The sequence below is a fragment of the Sturnus vulgaris genome, chromosome 19 (assembly GCF_052056855.1).
Source record: "Sturnus vulgaris isolate bStuVul1 chromosome 19, bStuVul1.hap1, whole genome shotgun sequence".
NCBI lineage: Eukaryota > Metazoa > Chordata > Aves > Passeriformes > Sturnidae > Sturnus > Sturnus vulgaris.
This window is the reverse complement of record NC_142261.1, coordinates 1,956,923-1,976,363: the sequence shown is the minus strand read 5'-3', so window position 1 is coordinate 1,976,363 and position 19,441 is coordinate 1,956,923. Positions and strand designations below refer to the sequence as shown.

At 50.9% G+C, this 19,441-nt stretch overlaps 1 protein-coding gene across 2 annotated transcripts in view; it reads right to left on the bottom strand.

Annotated features, from left to right (window-relative positions):
- NCOR2 (nuclear receptor corepressor 2) overlaps positions 1 to 19,441 on the bottom strand; it is a 224,543-nt gene that overhangs the window by 100,874 nt on the left and 104,228 nt on the right. For both annotated transcript variants that reach the window (XM_088176263.1, XM_088176264.1), the window contains exons 5-6: positions 13,845 to 14,024; positions 8,491 to 8,604 (exon numbers count right to left, since the gene is read on the bottom strand). In XM_088176263.1, coding sequence (XP_088032389.1) covers positions 8,491 to 8,604; positions 13,845 to 14,024 — 294 coding nt within the window. The remainder of the gene's footprint in view (positions 1 to 8,490; positions 8,605 to 13,844; positions 14,025 to 19,441) is intronic.

The following is a 19,441-nucleotide window of genomic DNA, read 5'->3' as shown; positions in this document are numbered from 1 at the left end:
GCTGCCTTTATCAGATCATAGCAGAACCATAATGAGCTGTCTGAAAGGCCTGGCAGCCCGAGGTGAGAGCTGGCAGTGGAATTGGGAAAAACATAAAACACCCAGCAGAAGGTTCCCACCACGCTAGGGCTCATGTCTGAGGACACACAGACACAGGGAGGTGTGCTCCTGCCTAGGGACCCAGCAAGCCAGAAGCCTGACTGGAGAATTTATGCAAACCTCCAACTGTTCAGGTACAAAGGCAGCACCCCAAGCCCTCCTGCAGCAGCAGCACCTTTGCTAAAAACCATCAGCAGTCCTGGTAAATCCTTTCCCTTCCAAAGGCACAGACACCTAGGACTTGGTTCCAATACTGATTTTGTCAGGAGTAGGTTTAGTGATGGACCCAGCAGAAGAAAACCACAGGGTTGATCCTACATCTGCTGGATGACCCCAGCAGTGCCTGCATTCCTGCTGTTTAACAGAAGGAAATGTATCAAGAAGCAAAGCAAGCCTTTACCTCTAGTGAGAAACACGAAGATTCCTACCAACTGTACAGTCCTTCTGCAGCTTCCCAGCAAGCAGCAGACCCCTTTTCCTGACTTGGTAGAGAATCCTGAAATACTGCTCCAGCAGTGGAGCAGTGGTGCTCATGAAGGGACCTCCAAGTGCATTTTTGGAGGGATCAATGCCTCAAGAAACACGTCTGAAACAAAACCACTGTGGCTGCAAGGCCCACAGATTAACAAGGGAGCCTAGAGATGTATCAGGCAGCAGCATTTGCCCCTACAGAACCTGTTTCCCCCTGGGCAGGGGCATAGGCAGGGACATAAATCATGCTCTTACCCCGGCTCATGCTCCTCCAAGGGGCCTGGAGCTACGGAGATCTTCACCAAGAGCAAAAACCTCCCTGCAGACTACAGAAATCTTCATTCTCGCCTGGAGAGCATTTGGCTTCCAAAGCAAACTCCAGCCCCTTGCTTTTCCTTTGAAGAAACTTAAAATAGGCTTGGGAGGGGAAAGCAGGCAGGAGAGCAACTTTCCGGCCATGTGAGCTCCCGTGGGGATGACGAGCCAGCCCCAAGAGGCAGCAGAGCAACCGAAACCAGAGGAGGGAGAGCCTGGGATTTTGCGTGGGCTCTTCTTAAAGCCAAGTTTAAAAATGGAAGAGAAGGAAACACAGGAGTTATTTTGAGAAAGCGGATCTGAAATTAGGAGGCGGCACTTTCTTGGACCGACTCCAGCCATGGTTCCATGCAGCACAAAGCTGCTGCAGCTGAACCGTGCTCCCGGGGCTATTTATAGCATCCCGTAGGCAGCGGGGCTGGGGAATGGGAGGGTTTCTGTTTGGGACCAGGCATGTCCTGCCACACACACATGCAAAGCTCTTCCAGAGGCAGGAGACTGAGCACAGGATGGTGCTGGAGAAAGTTCCTGTCCTGGCACCGCATCCCCCGGGCGGGCGGGGCTGTGGGAGCAGCGTGGCAAAGAGGCAGGCTGGAGTGGGATTTTGTTTAAAGCAAAGCTCAGGACAAGTGTGGCTGAAGTCAGCAGAAATCATGGAAACGCTCAGGCCAGACACCTCTCTGCATGCAGCAGAAAGCAAACAGTACAGCCAAAATGTGCTGGGACCAAACCACAACCTGGCAATGCCCATTCCATAGGGAAAGATTTTCGCTCCTACAACCACAAGTACTATTTTTCTCTCTCCTTTAAACCTCAGCATGCTCTCTCTGAGAGCCAAACCACCCCAGCAATTTGCTGCTCTCCACACAAAGCAGGTGGGATGAGCCCCAGTGTTGTGGAAGGGAAAGCAACACTCCCTCCCTTCTCCAGCTCCTGCAGGCTTGGTCACCACAGTGAATGGTCTCCCTCCACCCTCCCCTGGGCTCTCCTTGAAGCCGAATGCCCTGAGCACCAGGGAACCTTGCTCAGCCTCACTGGCATAAGCCCACCCCTCTCCCCTGGCCCAGGGGATGATGCTCTCCAGGGATGCTCATGGGATGCAGTTGCCCTGCACGCTCCCACACCTCCCTGTGCTGAGCTGGAGCCATCTCCCACCACACCAGCAGCGACAGAGCACTGTCCCCAGCCTTGGGGCCAGCAGGTGATGCAGTGGGGGTTACAAATGACTCATCACAAATTGTAAGAAAACAGAGGAAACTGGTGACGTTGGAGCTGGGTGTTCGCACCAGCTCACACCATTCCCCATCCATCCCACACACAATGTGACCAAAAACGCTCATTTCAGTTATTTGCTACTCTCTGGCTTTGGCTCATCATTGCCAGACAGTTTCAGTCCTTGGCTTGCTCGTACCTCACCCATGGCCAGTGGGGGAACCCCCAGACACAGCTGGGTTTCCACTCACACTCTCATCCCCCTCTGCTGTCTGCTCTTCAAAGGCACACTGAGGTTGAAGTGATGTGCCAGCAAGGTTTAGCCCCTGCAAACCACGGATGAACGTTCCACCACTGCAAAACTGCTCCAAGTGTTGGCATTGCACAGAAAACTTCCAGAAATCCACGTTTTAGCCCTGCAGCAGTTACAGGAAAGCTCCAGTCACCCAACCCAAGAGCCAGGGCTGTGTTGCAGGGTCTGCCTTCCAGCCTCCAGCAGATTTGGGATCTCTGCAATTCCCATCACTACTTCCCAAACCTGAAAATGCAGGGCATGGCTTTATCTGGTCTGGGTTAATCACAGACAAATCTTTTAAGTCAATACACTTATTGGGAAGTCCAGATCCTGAAACAGACACCAGGACCATTAAAAAGCCAGAACAAATTAAAGTTTCCTTAAAATCCAATAAAAAAATTAGAAGATTCTCAATGACTCCAGGGTCACTGTTACAATTTTATCTTTTTGGAAATCTTGCCATCATGCAGAAATGTCAATAGTATCTGAATTCTGGCCTTTCCAGTTTTTCTCTGGACTTTCCAAAAGTCCATTTTGCATCACCAAGCCCAGATGAGGCAGAATAAAAGTAATTAGAAACAAAAGCAAAACAAACAAGGCCCTTTCATCAGCCAAATACGAAACACCCTCATCCCAACTACCACGTAAACTAGAATTTGAAAAAAGCCCCATAGATTAAATGCTCAAAAGCACTTTTACTGTTAAGGTCTTATTTACTGCACCAGCTCCGTGCTGACGAGGCAGGCCCGATTCTTCCCTTTCTCATGTAAATCAGGAGTTCATAGAAAATCAGAGTTCTACAGACATCAAATCCCTGTAGGATCTGAGTCACACTCAGTGTCTGTGAGTAGTTAACGGCAAGCTTATACTTTGCAATGCTAAAAGCCTTCATTTATTTATTCTCTTATTTATGGATGGGGCATTAATGCTTTATGAAGGTATTTGAGGGTAAAACGGATAGCTGGGAATGTGCTCTGCACAGACACAACAGCAGCAGGGGATGGAAGAAGTTCCAAACAGTCCTTTGAATTCCAATTTTACAGCATAATGCTGAATTTATAGATAGATAGCCGTGCCCTTTTGAAGGAACAAGCATCAAGACAGAAAACGAATTAAAATTTAATCTTATTGATTTCCACCAGCTCAATCTCAAGAGCAAGACAGACTCTGCTGCTGCTGGCACTGCCTGCACTGCATCAAAGGCAGTTTTCCAGAGAGCTGACAGCAGGGCAGGGATGGGCTCCCTGTCACAGGGGTGACGTGAGGGGATGGTCCCAGCCCTGGCCAGGCTGCGGTGGGTCACAGCACGAGGTGTCCCCTCCCTGGCACGGGGATGTCACTGCACGTCCTGACGCGACCTCTGGCTCTGCGATAAACGAGAGCCGTGTTCCACAGGAGGCTGATGCTTTGCAGGGACACGAGCACAGGAGCTGCTTTTTCTGCCTGCTGGCCTCTCTCTGAGCAGGAGTCCTGCTGGTCCTGCTGCACAGCCATCTCCAGCCACTCGCATCTGGCTAGCGGGGAGCTGGGCATGGCTACCTGCGGGCAGGTCAGAGAGATGGCCACGGGTACCTCTGCGTGCACACGAGCACGAGTTTTTGGGACACACAGGAGGAGAATTCACCCAGCCAAGCCATGGTGGCTTGGGTAGCAGCTTCCTCCAGGACACAGTGCCAAGGAGAGCCCTGTATCCCAGGGAAGGCACAAAGCAATCCTGCACTCATTCCTGGGCTTAGCAAGAGACCTGGAAATTTCCGTTTAAAGCACAAAAACATCTTCAAGCCCAGGTATGTTCAATCGATTTCAAGGGAAGGTGGATGCAAGGAATCCCGTGAACGCCCAGTGGCAAAAAGCTACAGCTAAAAATACACACAGATGATCTGTCCTGGTTATGGGGATTTGAGGTGGAAGAAAAGTAAATTCTGTTGATACAATAACACATCCCAGAGGTGCAAATTAAAGCCCTCAAGGAGGCTGTGTCACACAGCCACCGCCTCTGAGGTGCCAGACCCAGCAGAGATCAGCTTTCTTTTGCAGGGGAGACACTAAAACCACTCCCAGGGTTTAATTTAGGAGATCCCCAATGTCTCCATCACTGGATCAACCGAGGCATCCATCCCAACCTGATTTCTCCAGGTAGCTCTGGGCTACCCTGCCAGCTCCCAGCTCCTGGAGAGGAGCCCCTGAGCATCCTGCAGCCAGAACTGTCCCCTGAGCTTCCCACGGCACTTCTCAAAGGCTCCTGGCAATTGTAGCCCCCATAATTGTTTTCAAACACCACTTTTGTTTCTTCAAAGATTGAACACACTTTTGAAAATAGGACTCAAATGCTTCTGACAACGCTGCACACTGTCTGTTCTCAGGTTAGTCCACAGACAGTACCAAAAACGTTAACTCCCATTCTCATAAATTCTTTCAGAAATGGTACATTTGACACTTACAGTTGAAATTTTAGCTCAGATATACAATTGTGTGTTTTTCTGCGTTACACTGCAAAGATTTCCCAAGAAGTACATTTTGGGTGCAACTTCACATCCCATCTTTGGACACGAGAGAAAATGGCTTTGGTCAGCACACAGCAGGGGAGAAGACACCTGGATCTTGAATATCAACTGTTCTTCTACAATCCAAGTCCTCTAAAAGCTTCCCAAATGCAACCACACAGTGCAGGATTTCACTGCAGCCAGGAGCAGCTTCTCTCCACTCTTCCCCAGCAGAATCTGTACAGTCACCTTTTTTTTTTTTTTTTCTGGAAATCAATTACATGTCCAGCAGAGTGTAGCAAGAGGGGATTACAGGTCACATTTTCCATAATTATCCTCTCTGACACCGAGGAACTTTTCAAATCATACACGTTAAGTAGGTCACGAGAGAGAACAGCAGCGTGATGGGCATTTAGCACCAGAAAACCTGAATTTGGAGAAAATCAGATACAATCCAGCACCACCCTCATCCCAACCCCTCATCCATACACAGCACGGTGGTGAGAAAAATATATAGACTTCCCTGATGAACCATAAGCTAAAATTAGAAACCATTCACGCCTGCAAAGCCACAGCTATCGCCAAAAGGAAAGTAGGTCACAGAATGGCTGGCTAACTTGATTTTCCGGCTTTTCTAGCTGCTCTGTCCTCACGTAACCCCTCCTCTCCCATGGTTTTTGGTCTCTCCTTTGTTCGGGGTATAAGCGCGGGCAGTGTGCGGCTCCGGCACGGGCTGGCAGCAGCGGTGGGAACGGGGATGGGCTCGCTGCAGCACAGACCCTGCTTCACAAAAACTAAGCCAGAGCCAGGCAAGAGCCCCTCCACGAAGCTGCTGCCTCCCACCTGCTCGGGGATTGGCACAAGGGCTGGATTTCTGCCCCTTCCACAACGTTGCTCTTTAAAGATCGTTTCAGGCTTTGCCAGCGCTTCTGGGGTGCTTTCCTTTCTCGCCTCCTCCTGAGGCCTGAATATCCTCTTTTTATTTGCATTTCTTAGCGTGCACTGCCTCCCTCAAGCAAGCCACAAGCCAAGTGATGCGAGTAAATCTGGCTTTCCTTCCCTTTGTGCATGGCTCAGCCCTTACCGACGCTTTTCCCACAAGTAGACCTCCAGGCATCAACTTCACTGCTTTTCCACGGCACAGAAGAGGCAGAAAAGCTTAAAATTTGGCTCAGCGACCTTCCTCACTCTAAATCAATACATTTCTATCTGGCTCGCAGTCCTTTGCTCCTACCAACTCACCTTGCAATTTAATTGTAAAGCTGCAGGTCAGCACGGGAGTGTCTGGGCCTCTCCCACATTCACAGGCAGTTGGATAGACCTGGAGGATTTGCTGCCATCAAACCCACCCCATAGCTGACCACCAGCCACTCTTTTCCCCCACAATCCCAACTGAACCTAATCCCAAGACCCTCCCTCTTCCAGCTTTCCTCCTCCTGGCCCCAAAGGAAGAGCAGCCACCACTAAAATCCATCCCAAACATCCAGTACATGAGTGGCTGAAAGCTGAGCCCCTGAATGTTCTTTAGCAGGGCAATTACATCCTGGTTCCCACCTTTGAGCCTGGACAGACAACACTCAGCACTCCCCTCCCCTTGCAGCCCCAGCTCAGCCTCTCCCTGCTGTGGTTCTGGAAAGGGTCCTTCCACCTCTCAGCCGTCACAGCTGGCCACTGATGCTGTCAGCTCTCAGCTGCCCATAGATGGATCCTGTCCTGTCCAAAGGAGGAACCTGCCTGCAGCCTGCTCTGGTTTCTGTCAAGCCAAGGGGAAGGTTGTTGGTTGGAGTCTCCTGCCCGCAGGCTCCTCACACACGACACACCAGGGGACTTTACAAGAACAGGGAACAATCATTGTTTGCCCATCCCTTGGATAATTCAGACATGAACACAGAGCCAGCTTTGAAATTCTACACAGCTTTGGTGTCCAACGTGACCTTTGCTTGCTGGGCACTCACCTGGAATGAGTGCACCTATCACAAAGGTTAATGGTGAAACTCCTGGCACCAAGCTGGCTGAAATCAGCCTAATATTGACAAAGGGACACCACCAGCTCTGAGCACTGTGTGTGACAGTGTCCCACGTGTTATGGCCATGGACTTTCCAGGAATAATCTAGAACCTCATGCTTTCCCTCCACAATCTCTGCCATTATCCATGGGACAGGGCAGAAATGCCAAGGGACCAACTGAGTGCTAGTGAGGCTGGGAGAGCAGATCCTGTCTGCTGTGGAGAAGGCGGTGGGAGAGAAATTTTGACCCTTCTGCTGGTGTGGGCAGAGATGAGAGGTGACAAAGCAGGACAGGGGGTTGGCAGGACACCACCCTAAGCCAGCTCCAGCTAATGGGGAACTGCTACAATGCAGGATGTTGGGGATGTGACGGATGAAGATCACCTTTCCCTCCTGCCCCACCACCATCACCCGTTTCTCCCCTTTGTAATGTGGTTCAGCAACACAAGAGTGCCCAAGGAGGACGGGGCTCAAACGAACAGGAACAAAAATGTTTGAGAGCTCACTTTTTTTGAGCCTCCCCCCTTGCACAGGAGGCACAAACCATCTAGCCCAGGACCCCCAGAGAGGGGTGAGAATGGCTTTGAGGAGCACTCAGCACCTGCCCCCAAAGCCCAATGCTGTGAAGCCATCACCAGCTGGCACTTGCTAATTCTTCAAACACATCGACCTCAGCCTTCACCCACTCACACAACAGACCGTGCCAGCACTGGGTTTCCTACTGCTCAGGGAGAGCAGCAGATGGAAAAAGGAAAACCAGGAAAATTGCACTGCCTGGGAGAGCGGGTAGGCGATTTTTTTTTCTTTTTAGGAGTCAGGCACCTGGATTTCTGCAGCTCCCAGTGAAATCGCAGGCCTTGCAATTCAAAATAATTAGCGACTGGTAGTTTTCCTTTTATGCAAAATCATCCTTTTTATCCAACACCTAAATGAAAATGAATATGCTTGATTATCTACCAAAGGGCCCAATTTCTGAGCATCGCTCCGATGCACACAGCAAAATTCATCTCTCCTCGGGCTGCTGTTACAGGCAATGGCTGATAAATGAGCGGTCAAGGCAGAGATCCAGAGCCAGGGATGCCAGCCTGACCTTTGTTAATGCTATTTACAGCATCAAATATCCACAAATCCAGCCATGGCTGCATCCACATCCTTGCTGCTCCAGCCTGGGGCGCTTAGGGGCAGCCAGGAGAGCTCACAGCTGGCCTGCCAGTATTAGAGCACCACAGATGTCACCCTCCATCCACGCAGCCCACCCACCATGTCAAAGCCCACCCCTTGAGGCAGCTTTCAAGCTGCTTCACTCTCAGGGGAGAGGATGAAGCAAACTGTTTAACAGAGAGGAGTCTGGAGCATCTCTTCAACATTTCATCTCTAAAGCTGATCATATGAAACCCCTCCCAAGGCAGGTTCTTCAGAAGATCTTCAGAGGGATTAATGCTCATCCACACCATCCTGACAGGGCTCCATCTATCCCACTCCCACACCCTCCACTCCAAAGGTAACACCCAGGAAAACCCCCCACCTGATCCTCACCAGCCTGCCCATCCCTGGCCACGGTGACACGGCACAATCACACATCTGTGCTGCCATCACTTCCAGACTCACCCTGTTCTCGTCGTAGATGATCTGCACCAAGCTGCGATGTTTGGACTCGATAGGAGGGGGAGAGATGGGTTTTTCAGGCTCTGGTGGTTTGGCTGCTTCTTCCTCCAACTGTTGCTGTGGAAAGAGATGGGGAGGGGGGGGAGGAGGAGGAGGGTGAGTCACAGCAAGAAACGCAGCAGTCCCTGTCCACACGAGACTCTCTGTGGTGCCGTGACCGAGGCAGAAACCGCCATGGTAGGAGACTTCCTGCAAGACACGGGCAGGCTGGGGCTGGGGAGAGGGAGGAGAGCTCACAGCAGCCCCAGCCACGCAAGCGCAGCCCTGGCCTGCCCCAGGCACCCACCCTGTGCTCGTGGGTCGGCGTGTTTTAGGTATGGAGGATGAGGACCTGCCTCAAAGGAGCCTCCTGGAACGGGCCCGAGGCTAGAAATAACGATTTGACTGGGAACACTTAAATGAAACCACAGCTCCAGCCCGGCTCCCTGCTGCTACCTGCCTCTGGAGCTGCTGCTGCGTGCAGGGAGAGGTGCAGGAGCCAGGGGTGACGAGCAAGGCTGCTCCCCACCCTCAGCTTCACCCTGCAGTGGAGTGGTTGCAGGACATGCCTTGGGATGATTGCTCTCCATTAGATGGCTCGTGAACCAGCCATGCCTGCACTCTGGAATATCACCGTGGTCAGCAGCTAAACCTGACATTCCACCTGAGCTCCTTCTCTGCCCAGCACTGTGAGGTGGGAGGAGACATCCCAGCCCTTCCCATGAGTTTGAGGAACTGCTCAGCTGAAAGAGGAAATCACAGATTGCTCCTGGGGCCAGCCTGTGAGGAGGGAGAGCCGCAGCTGCGGGGCAGCACAGGCACAGGAGAGGGAGCGGCTGTCAAAAAACGCTGAGGATTTTTTCCTTGCTAGCTCTGAATCTCGAAATCATTGTGGGTCTTTTTTCCTGCAGCTAAAGCATTCCCTGTTGAAGCATGAGGAAAATCAAGCGAGTCTTGTACTAGGAAGAAAATACACCTGGGACTTGTCTCAGAGGAGAGCACACCACTGACTTCCCGGGGACAGTGGCAGCTGGTGGCCTGAGAAGAAGGTGAGCATCTATTCCTCCTCCCCATCATCTCTGCTCCTGCTGATGAGCACACCAGGGCAGGAGGATGCACTTGGGATGGAACCAAGAAAGCACTTAAGCACCCAGACAGGTCTAATGGCTTGGCCGAGAAAATTCACATTCCTAAAATTGTGTTTCAGTGGATGAAGCGCCCTGTGCTCTGGACTCCAGCTCCTCACAGGTGGACACCTCTCCCCATAGAGGGAAAAGCAGCAGTAGAGGGAACACCAAGATACAGCCAAAAAACCTGGTGTTGCTGGCCAGAGTGGGGAGCAGGCTCTGGCAGTGCAGGAGAGCCTGTGTCCCATAAATTGGCATCACCAACAGCCTTAGAGTCACTCCAGCCACGAGTGAGAAGAGCCAGGAACCAGCCAGCTTGAACCATCTGCTCCCTGCAAGGGGATGAAGCTTTCCCAGCACTGCAGGGATCCCTTCCTGCCTGCAAAGAGCCACACCATGGTGGCACACTGAAGGCTCCAATCACAGGAACAGCTCCCAGCCCTCTGCTTTTGTCACCCATGGCCACATTTCAGGTGGCCCAAACAACAGGACAGGGGACAAGAGCTCCTTGGGAAGCCACAGCTGAACCATGGGCTGCAAAGCTGTATTTGGCATCAGCCCTGGCACAGAAGCAGCACTTCCAGGACCTGCCAGCTCTTCCTTGGTGTCCTCCTAAGACATCTCATCACACGTCCTCCATGGGATAAACTCCAAAAACCCCAAAGAACGAGCCAGCAAAAAGGATCAGATATATCTACTTCTCTTGGGAAAAATATTTGTGTATAAAAAAAAAAGTCAAAGCATCCAAAACTTGGCCATATCGTTCTGGAAAGCCACAAAAATTCTGCCAAGTGGTCGAGTGTGTAGCGAGGGATTTCACACGAGAGGGTTTGATGGCCTATCAGGAAACCAAAGTTTGCCACTAAGTGGAGGCTCATTAAAAACAGCTCATTAGAAGAAGAAACACAGATCTAATTATAGTTGAAATACAGCAGAGAATCAAACTCTACTCGCTGTGGAGTAGCACTGTATGGATATTAAAGGGCCAGATGCTGGGGTAAGGATGTGAGGAGGGGCTGGAGGCAGCACACCTGACTGCAGCCTGTGACAGCTACTCCTGGGAGCTGTGGGAAATGGCAAAGCAAAATAGGTCAGGGTTCCCAGACAGGGACAAAATGGATTTCTCAAAGGTCTGCCACAAAAGCCAGGCTGGGACTGTGACCTTTACAGGGAGAGAGCAGGATGAGAGATGAGTCTTGACAGCTCCACACTCTCCCTCCTCCCAGCAGCGGCTGCCCAAGACCTCCCTCCCCTCCCCAAATGGCAGCAGTGCTGAAGGGATGCAAGATGCCACCATTAGCCACAGCTCCCACAGGCCAACCCATTTCCAAGTGGAAGAGGTGCTCCTTCCAGGAAAGGAACCCTTTGGCTGGACCATGTGCTACAGAGGGATCAGTGCAGGCTGCAGCTCTGCTGGGAAGGAAGGTGGGTGATGCTCCAGGAGGGCTCCATCCCTGCAGGCACAGCTCCCGTGCTGCAGACACCTGATGAAGCCAAGGCTGCCCCACACACCCCCAGCTGCCATCACCGGGTACTGGGATGCTTCACCTGCCCGGAGAGAGCAGAGCCTTCCAGCCACAGGGCAGCTCCGACAAACACTTTCACAGAGAACACAGGCAACTCAGCCCGATGGAAGGGGAAACCCTGGAGCTCCTCCACCCGGGCAGCTCCACCTCCATCACCAGGTGGGAGTGTTGTACTCCCGGAGAGCCTTGGCTGAGCTCAGCGCCCGGGGAGGCTCCGGCGCCACTGCAGAGAGAACAGCCCAGCAGTTCATTTCTCCTTCAGATCGCCGGTACCGCTGCCAGGAATAAATGCATAAGGATTATCCTTGCCTGTCAGGAAGAGGGGGAGAGAGGACTCGGCGAGAGATCCGAGCGCATATGGCGCATGAATGAGCGGGGGATGGCTGACGGAGGTGGCCTCCTGCCAGGGGTGTGCAGGGTTTGGGGAAGGTTTCTCAGCTTGCCGAAGACGTTTGCTTCTTGCAAAGTCCAGGCAGAGCCTTCCCTGCCATTTTTGGAACAACCAGAAAGAGAGAGATGGTGGATTGTGCTTGGTTGGGATTTTTTTTTATTTTTTTTTTTTTGCACAGCCTTTCCATACAAGTGTATTTAATTACCCTGAGAAGGCCTCCCAAAGACAGAGGGGAAAAGCATTAGGATATTCTGATATTCTGGCTGCATACAGTTTCTCTCCTGCTCCACTGACGTTCCTGCAGGAGCAGTATCTGTTCCAGGCTCATTGCTTTCCCTCACTCATGCTCCTGCACTGACAGCTCAGATGCACAGATGCATAAAACGTTCCTGGAGCATCTCAGACAGGACCTCCTGCTCCAAAAACACTTCTTCCCAGATGTGCTAGCTTTGCTGGAGGACTGGGATGGGGAAGGCTCCAGCGAGAGGGGGAGGGAGGCCATAGTGGGGGAGGTCAGTTTTTCTACCATATGACTTTGCCACCATGTGCCAAAAAAGAAAAAAAAAAATAGAATAAAAGGAAGGGAGGGGAAAATTTTTCTGCCAACAGCCACTTTCACCTTCTTCCCCATTTAACAGAGCATTTTTGTGGGCAAGAAGAATCATAAAATTCGTTCATAGGGAAGAAATAAAGCAAGTGAACAGCCAACAATAAAACCTCATTTCCTCACAGAAAGGACAGTTTGATCTTAACGGTGAGCAGCAGCAGCTCCTCAGCATCCTGAAAAGTCAGGCAATGGATCATCAGAGCTGTCAGTCCTCCCAGCTGCCATGACAGGGACTCTCCCTGCCCTGCCAGGCACATATCCCACTTGGGAAGCCCTTTTCCAGAGCAGGAAATGACCATGGTTTGCATCACTTTCCTCAAATGTGAGTAAAAAACCATGGGCCAGCAGCCAGTACTGCCAGGTGGGAGAGGACACCAACACTTGGTCTGAGCTTCCTACGAGGGAGAGGGGAAGGGCTGACTTTACCCAGCTCCACTAAAAGCAGCAAGAGGAACCTCTGTGGCCATTCCAGATGTTCCTCTGGGCTCTGTGAGCTGGCACACAGGGCTGCTGCCTCACCCCCACCAGCACAGCTGCTTCTGCCCACTCCTGGCTTCCTCTCCCTAAGCACTCAGAGACACCTCTGCAGATTTAAAGCAACATATACAAAAAAAAAAAAAAAAAGGTACTTCACATTAATTAAGCCAAATGAAAATATTCCTGCTTTGTCTTGCAGGACAGAAAGGGAGTGTGTTTGGTATGGGAAAATATAGGTCTGATGGGGAAGGGCAAGTGCGTGCTCATTCTCAAGGTGCTTGAACAAACAGCCCAAGCAGAGGTTTTGCTCCATTCCCAAATTCCTACTGTAGCTACAACCCCTTGGGAAAGGTCATTCCTCTTGGGCAGTTTGGGATTAGCAGCCATCAGGGAGTTCAGAAACTCATCCCAAGCAAAGAAAATAAAGCAACCAGAAAAAAAAAGAGGCAGAAAAGTGATTTGCTTTAAGAAGTGAAAGCCCTTAAGTCTGTGTTTTTTTTCCACGGACATCCCTGAAGGTTTTGTTATATTAATCTCTTAATGGGTTTATGGTAATTATGTACAGGCCAACACTGAGTGGGCCATCCTTCTACTGGGGAGTGCTCCTGTGCAGGGTAAAGCTGCAGCCAGCAAGATCAGATTCAAATTCCTGCTCAAGCACAGCCCTGACTGGAGCTGCACCAGATGCTGCTCAAGGCTCAAGAGAAAGGGGACTGGATGCACTGGAAGGACCACTTGGTTGTTGAAGCCATGTTTTAAACAGCCTGGTACTGAATACTGGCAGCAACAGCAGCACTGGGGAGAGATCACTGCTGGAAAGGAAAAAGAAAAGACCTTGTGCTATGCTGGGCTGTACAGATGACTTTGGACAACCCAGGCTGTGCTCCCAGCTCTGCTGCTCACCACTTCCATAGGCATTGAGGACACATTTTTTTCTCTCTGAGGTTCTCTGACGTGCAAAGAGCTACAAGCTGGGTTTGCAAAGCTCCCTCCCTCACCTTGTGACTACCAGCTCCAGACTGCAGGCACGGCAGCCACCACCCCTGTCACAACAGGGAGCAGGGACACAGGTGATCCTGCTGCACTGGCATTGCCACTTGCCCTCTGTGGCCATGCAGAGGCAAGGACGGGGCACTTGGCAGCGTGCAGAAGCAAGGACACGTGTTCCCCTCCAGAGCACGGCCTCTTACCTGCTTCTTCTTCAGCTTGGAGATCTGCTGCTCCACCATGGTGATCTCGCGGTCCACGCGGTCCATGTTCTGGATGAGCTCCTCCTTGGAGAGCCGGGCTGGCAGCAGGTCCAGCTCCGTGTCAGGGTGAGCAGGGCTCACAGGAGACACGGGCTCCAGTTTGCCAGGCAGGCCACGATCCTGGGAAGTGTAAAACAAGCAGATCAGCTCTCTCCCAGGAGACTCTGGATCCTTCTCTCATCCTCCCACAGCTCCCTGGCCCATTCCCAGCCTTCTGAGATATACAAAGCCCTCCAAAAAAACCTGCTAGACTAGGGAGTACCAGCTGTCAGATCACATCACCACAGTGCTCCACAACCTCCAGCATCTCCAAAGAGAACCAGGTTATTCTCCCAGGGACATGCCAGCAGCTCTTCCTCCTGACAAAGCATCAGAGGCTCATACCACCCTGAGTGCTGCTCATATTCCTACAGGATCAATAAACCCATCCATATTCAGGAGCTCCCAGCACCACTGTCCCTTCAGAGGGCTCAAGGCTACATCGTCTCTGGAAAAATGAGACACCACAGAGACAAGAGCACGAACAATGCTGAAGGAGAAGGGACAGCTCCTGGGAGGAAAGAGGGCTCCTAGCTCCTTCATGGCCAACTTTCTCCAGCTCTTCCTAAACCCTGGGGGTACTCTGAGTGTTGGATGTTGAATGCATCTATCCAAATATGGAGAAAAAGGGGATAGGTGAGTCAAGATAAAACCAGACCAAACTGACGTTTCTCAAATTCCAGGTGAAGAGGCTCTCAAGCTCAACAAGACCCTTCAAGTCAGAGACTGGAGAGATCAGCAAAACCTCTGTGGCCATGACAGGGAGAGCTCTAACAGCCCAGGGCTGAGGGAAAACACATCTCAACATTCAGCTTTGCCCCCAGCAGTGCAACGAGTTTGCTGAACCCAACTAATTGGGATGCCAGGAGCACCCCACAGCCCCAGTGCCTCTGCTGCATCCCACAGCAGCCTTCCCCTCTGCAGCTGCAAGCAAAGGAGCCCATTTCTGCCAACACAGAAATGCCTGCATGCCTGGATGAGCCTGCCCACCGTGGAGGAGTGCACCTGGGATGCAGCAGATGTTTAATAGCCACCGGCCACACAGATGGGATCACGGCACAGCACCAGCCTGCCCTGACCCAGGACACTCCTCTGGCAGCCACTCAGTGCCTTAATTAAAAGTTTATCTATTCATTTGCTTAGTGAGTGGATGGATTTCTTTTCCTGGAGGGGGAGAAGAGGAGTGGTGGCTCAGTTTGTAACCCTAAACCACTGCCAGGCAGGGCAGGCAGCACACTGCAGCTGCTGCCGAGGGGAGGGCAGGGATGGGGGAGGCAAACAAGGGGAGAAGTTCAACACAACTTTGCCACCTCCATGACAGCAGCCCTGCAGAAAGCCAACACTGCTCTGCACCAACTGAGCACCCTCCCCTCGGTGCTGACACCCGGGAAAGCACCGGGTACTGCTCAGCATCCCAAGAGCATCTGCCCTGCCCTGTCCCTGCTGGGTGCAGCCTGGAGGCACCAGTGCCCTTCCCACTGCTGCCATCAAGGGACAGAAAGCCAAGGAGCACCCCAAAACCCCACTCTCACTGTCCTGCCTCAGCCCCATCCAACCCCAGGAGCACAAAGGCACTGGAAAGCCTAAGCTGGTTGTATCCAGCATCCATCCAGAAGAGAAGCTGAAAGACCACGACAGCTTTCTGGAGGATCCTGTAGAGAAGATCCCATCTTGTTTTAATTTCCCAGCATTAGATATCAAAAATGGTCAGTCTGCTGCAGTGGGATGGCTTTGTGTTCTCCACAACTGGGGTTTTTTTGTGGTTTTGCTTTTTCTTCAAGTCAAGAGGAGCAGGACAACCACAAGAAGCAAAAGATAAATTAGGTGCTCATGAAATCTCGTTCAGATTAAGGCACAGGAAGGGGAAGTGGCAGTGGCTTGTAGGTGGGTAGGTTTCTCTAAAAGAAAGGAAGTTACCTGCCAAAAATACAGGAGAGAAAGGCTCCTCATTGTGCACATGAAACAAATCAGACTTTCTTACATCTGCCAATATGCAGGACAGGTCGTCTTTAAACTTGGCACAAAACACCTTGGAAACCTGGTTCCTGATACATTTTTCTCTTTTTACCTTGCAGAATCTGAAGCAAAAGAGCAGCTAAGCTGAGTAAGGGAAACAGCTGCAAGTCACAGCACAGACATCATCATCATCATCATCTGGTATTAGGAGATGATTGCAGCAATAGAGAAAGGCAATGTGTCCCTGGACCTCACATACTGGGCATGTCATGCCACAAGCACCTCTCAAAATCAACAAAATGACAAGCAGCAAAAAGAAGGAAAAACCAAAACTTAAGGCAAAAAAAAAAAAAGTCGTCTGCATAGTGCTGACATCCAAAAACCAGAGCTCATAGATTTATGCAAGGCATAAAGAAACCCTTATAAAATCACAAAAGTGGGATGAAAAAAGGTTTGCAAAGGTTTTTTGGACCAGAGTCCACTCAGAGCATGGAGAAGACCCCAATAGTCAGAGATATTTCAACTAGTGCTCTGCTTCCTACAGCTCTCAAGAAGCCCTCAAAATATATTCCCCTGTTCTAGACTGTCATACCCTGAACAAGTGCAGTGTGAAATGTGAAATTCTCCTTATTAACGTGAAGTCACAGACTTCCAAAGCAGGAAGAGCCATGAGAGGTGGAATAAATCTGCTGGAGGGAAGAAAACAATTACTGCATTACTCAAGTTGATATTTTCTCAGTAATTATACTGTTTCCATGTGATTTGTTTTTACACACGGCTAACAGCTACTGCAGCTCCTGTTTATCCCTGGCCTTGTTTTGTGATTTATATGATAACAAGGGTGGGTGTGAGGGGGGCAGAGGCTGCACAAACCTCCCTGCAGCAAGAGGAGGTGCTGGCACTGAAGAAAACAATTATCACTGAGGAGGCTGTCAAAGAGCAAGGCCAGACTTTGGGGTGGGTTTCCTCTACATGCTTAAGAATAAAAATTCCCAACACAGCTAATGGAGCAAGCCTGCTATTTGCTATTAAGCAGCCACTTTAAAAACATGCCAGAAAGAGAGGAAGGAAAAGGATGAGCCAACTGCCTGTTGATGCTTTCAAGAGCAAGAAAATCTCCAGTAAATCTGATGTCCCTGCCTTCAGACACACCAGCATCTGGTCCACAAGAAAAAATTATATTGGGAACCCCAGGTGTGGTCCCAGGACACACAGGCTGGTGCAGGTTCCAATCTCCACCTGCTTATTTTGCATTACTGACCCAGCTTTGATACCCATAGAGAAGTCATGGGAGGGTTGGAGGGATTTAAAAGGGTGTCTGTGCCCTGCTTCAGCTCAGCACCCACAGCTGGATGCAGCCCAGCCTTCCTGAAGGATCGATTTTCTCTTGTCTCAAGAGACAGCAGAGCTGTAGCTCCGCTCCATCTGCACCTAACTCCCGCTGCAAAGTGAATTTTGACCTTGCTGGCCCCCTGACTGCATCAGCTGCCTCTTCAAAACTCCACAGTGGAGCTTCCAAACCTGCCCAGCCCATCAGTGTGTCCCAAGGGAACAGAGCCCCTTGCTTGGGACGAGCCTGAGGATCCCCAGCACAGCACACTGTGTTTGCCCTACATATCATCCTTGGTAAACCCAGGTCTCTCTCTCTGCCTCTCTAATCCAGATCATTAGTGAAGTTCCCCCAAGCCCAGGACAGAGATTTAGGGATGCCAACATCATCTCTTCCACAGTCTGTTCACTTTCTAATTATCAGCCAGCAGCAGCATTTCCTGCTGGAGCAGCAGGAGGGATTAGGAGGTGTTATCTTCAACGCCTGCCCACTCACACTTCTCGTCCTCATGGGCTGGAGAAGATTGCCAAAGCAGGCAGGACAGGCTGGGGCCACGCAATTTGTGCTCAAATTAATTCCCAAAAAAACCCCCTTACATGAACTTGTGAGCAGGGGATCTCCTTGTAGGGATGCTTCACCACCTGAGCTGCTCATAGCAGTGAACATTCCAGCATTCCAGCAGCCCCTCCCAAACCCCATCCATGTGGGGCTGTGCCACACTGCAGAGCCTCCTGCTCATCCTCCCTGTCCAGGAGCCCAGGGATGAGCAGCATCACACTCTGAGCCCCCAGGGATAAGAAGTGAGCAGGAAAGCAGCACCCCCACTCCTCCATCCGTCAGGTTTTTAGGTAAAAACATGCATATAGAACTCCTAAGCGAGCCAAATACAGACTAAAGGAATTTGGTTTTTTTAACTGGAAAAGTGTCCAACACATTCTGACATATCTAAGCCCCAAGATGACAGCACTGACAGAGGAAAAAGTTACAGAGCTGAAAACTAATGCCTTGTTTCCTCAGGGAGATGCACGAGTACAAAAAGTCAGGGAGTCCGAGCAGTGAAAAGTACATCGAGTCACTGCAATTCTTTTGTTCATGGCCATCTGCTGTGCTAGCGGCTCTTTCTGCAGCCTGGCCCTTCAAACGAGGTTTTCATTCCTGAACACTGCTGGCTCTTGCTGGGCTGTGTCCCGGCGTGCTCCAAGGGCTGCTGAAGCAGGATGGACACCCGAGTGTGCTCTGGGCAGCACCAGCCAGGAGCACATGGGTGTTCCCTGCAAGGCCAACCACAGCTCCCAAGGGATGCCAGGTGTGGGACCAAGGCAGCATCCACCTCCTTCCATCATCCCCACTCTCCATGGCATGTGCAGAACAGGGATTCCTTCCACTGGGGTGCAGCCCACTTCGTGTTCCCATGGGAATTCATCAAGCTGGAGAGGAAGGAGCTGTCTGAAGACAAAGCCTTTTTTTTTTTTTTTTTTTTTTTTTACATCTAATTTATTTTTTTTAAATAAATCTGACTTTACAAGCAGACCCACGAAATTCCTTTTCTCTGTAATCCAGCTGAATTCCACGCAGACAGAGCAGAAAACATCCCAACAATTTCTAAAGCCTGCACGAAAGTAGGTCAAAAAACTTCCCCAATGTTTCAACAGCTTGAAGCAATTTAATTGCAAAACCAGTACCAAATGCTGACCCCTCCCTCCCTGCCTCCCCTCCCCGGCAGATTTACGAGGGTGGTAAAACCTCAGTTTAAATGCAGTAACCAAAGCCTTGTATCTGGTCTCGCAAAACTTGAGCTCTAAAGAGCTGTTCCGTGGTGTTACAGCGAACAGATGCTGCCTCTGCATCTCAGGACTACAGAACTCTACAGCAGCATCACCAAACACAGCCTAAAATAAAGGGTGGAACAGGAAAACCTTCCTCCCACAGCTGCCCAAGGCATTACCCGGCAAATGGATGCTGAGCCTTGCATTCCCTCCCTGCCTTTCCCCATTAGTGGATAATAATTGCACTGAATGCCAACGTTCCCCACTGACTTAGAGGAGTGATGAATTCTCACCTACACATCTACTCATTACAACGAGGAGCTAATTGCTCCACCTCTCATGGAGAATTCCCCAACCCTGCCTATTCTGCATCCCTGGATTTTCAGCTGACCTTAAGTTTGTTCGAACAGTAACTGTCTGGACTGAGATTTTCCGTGCTGAATATC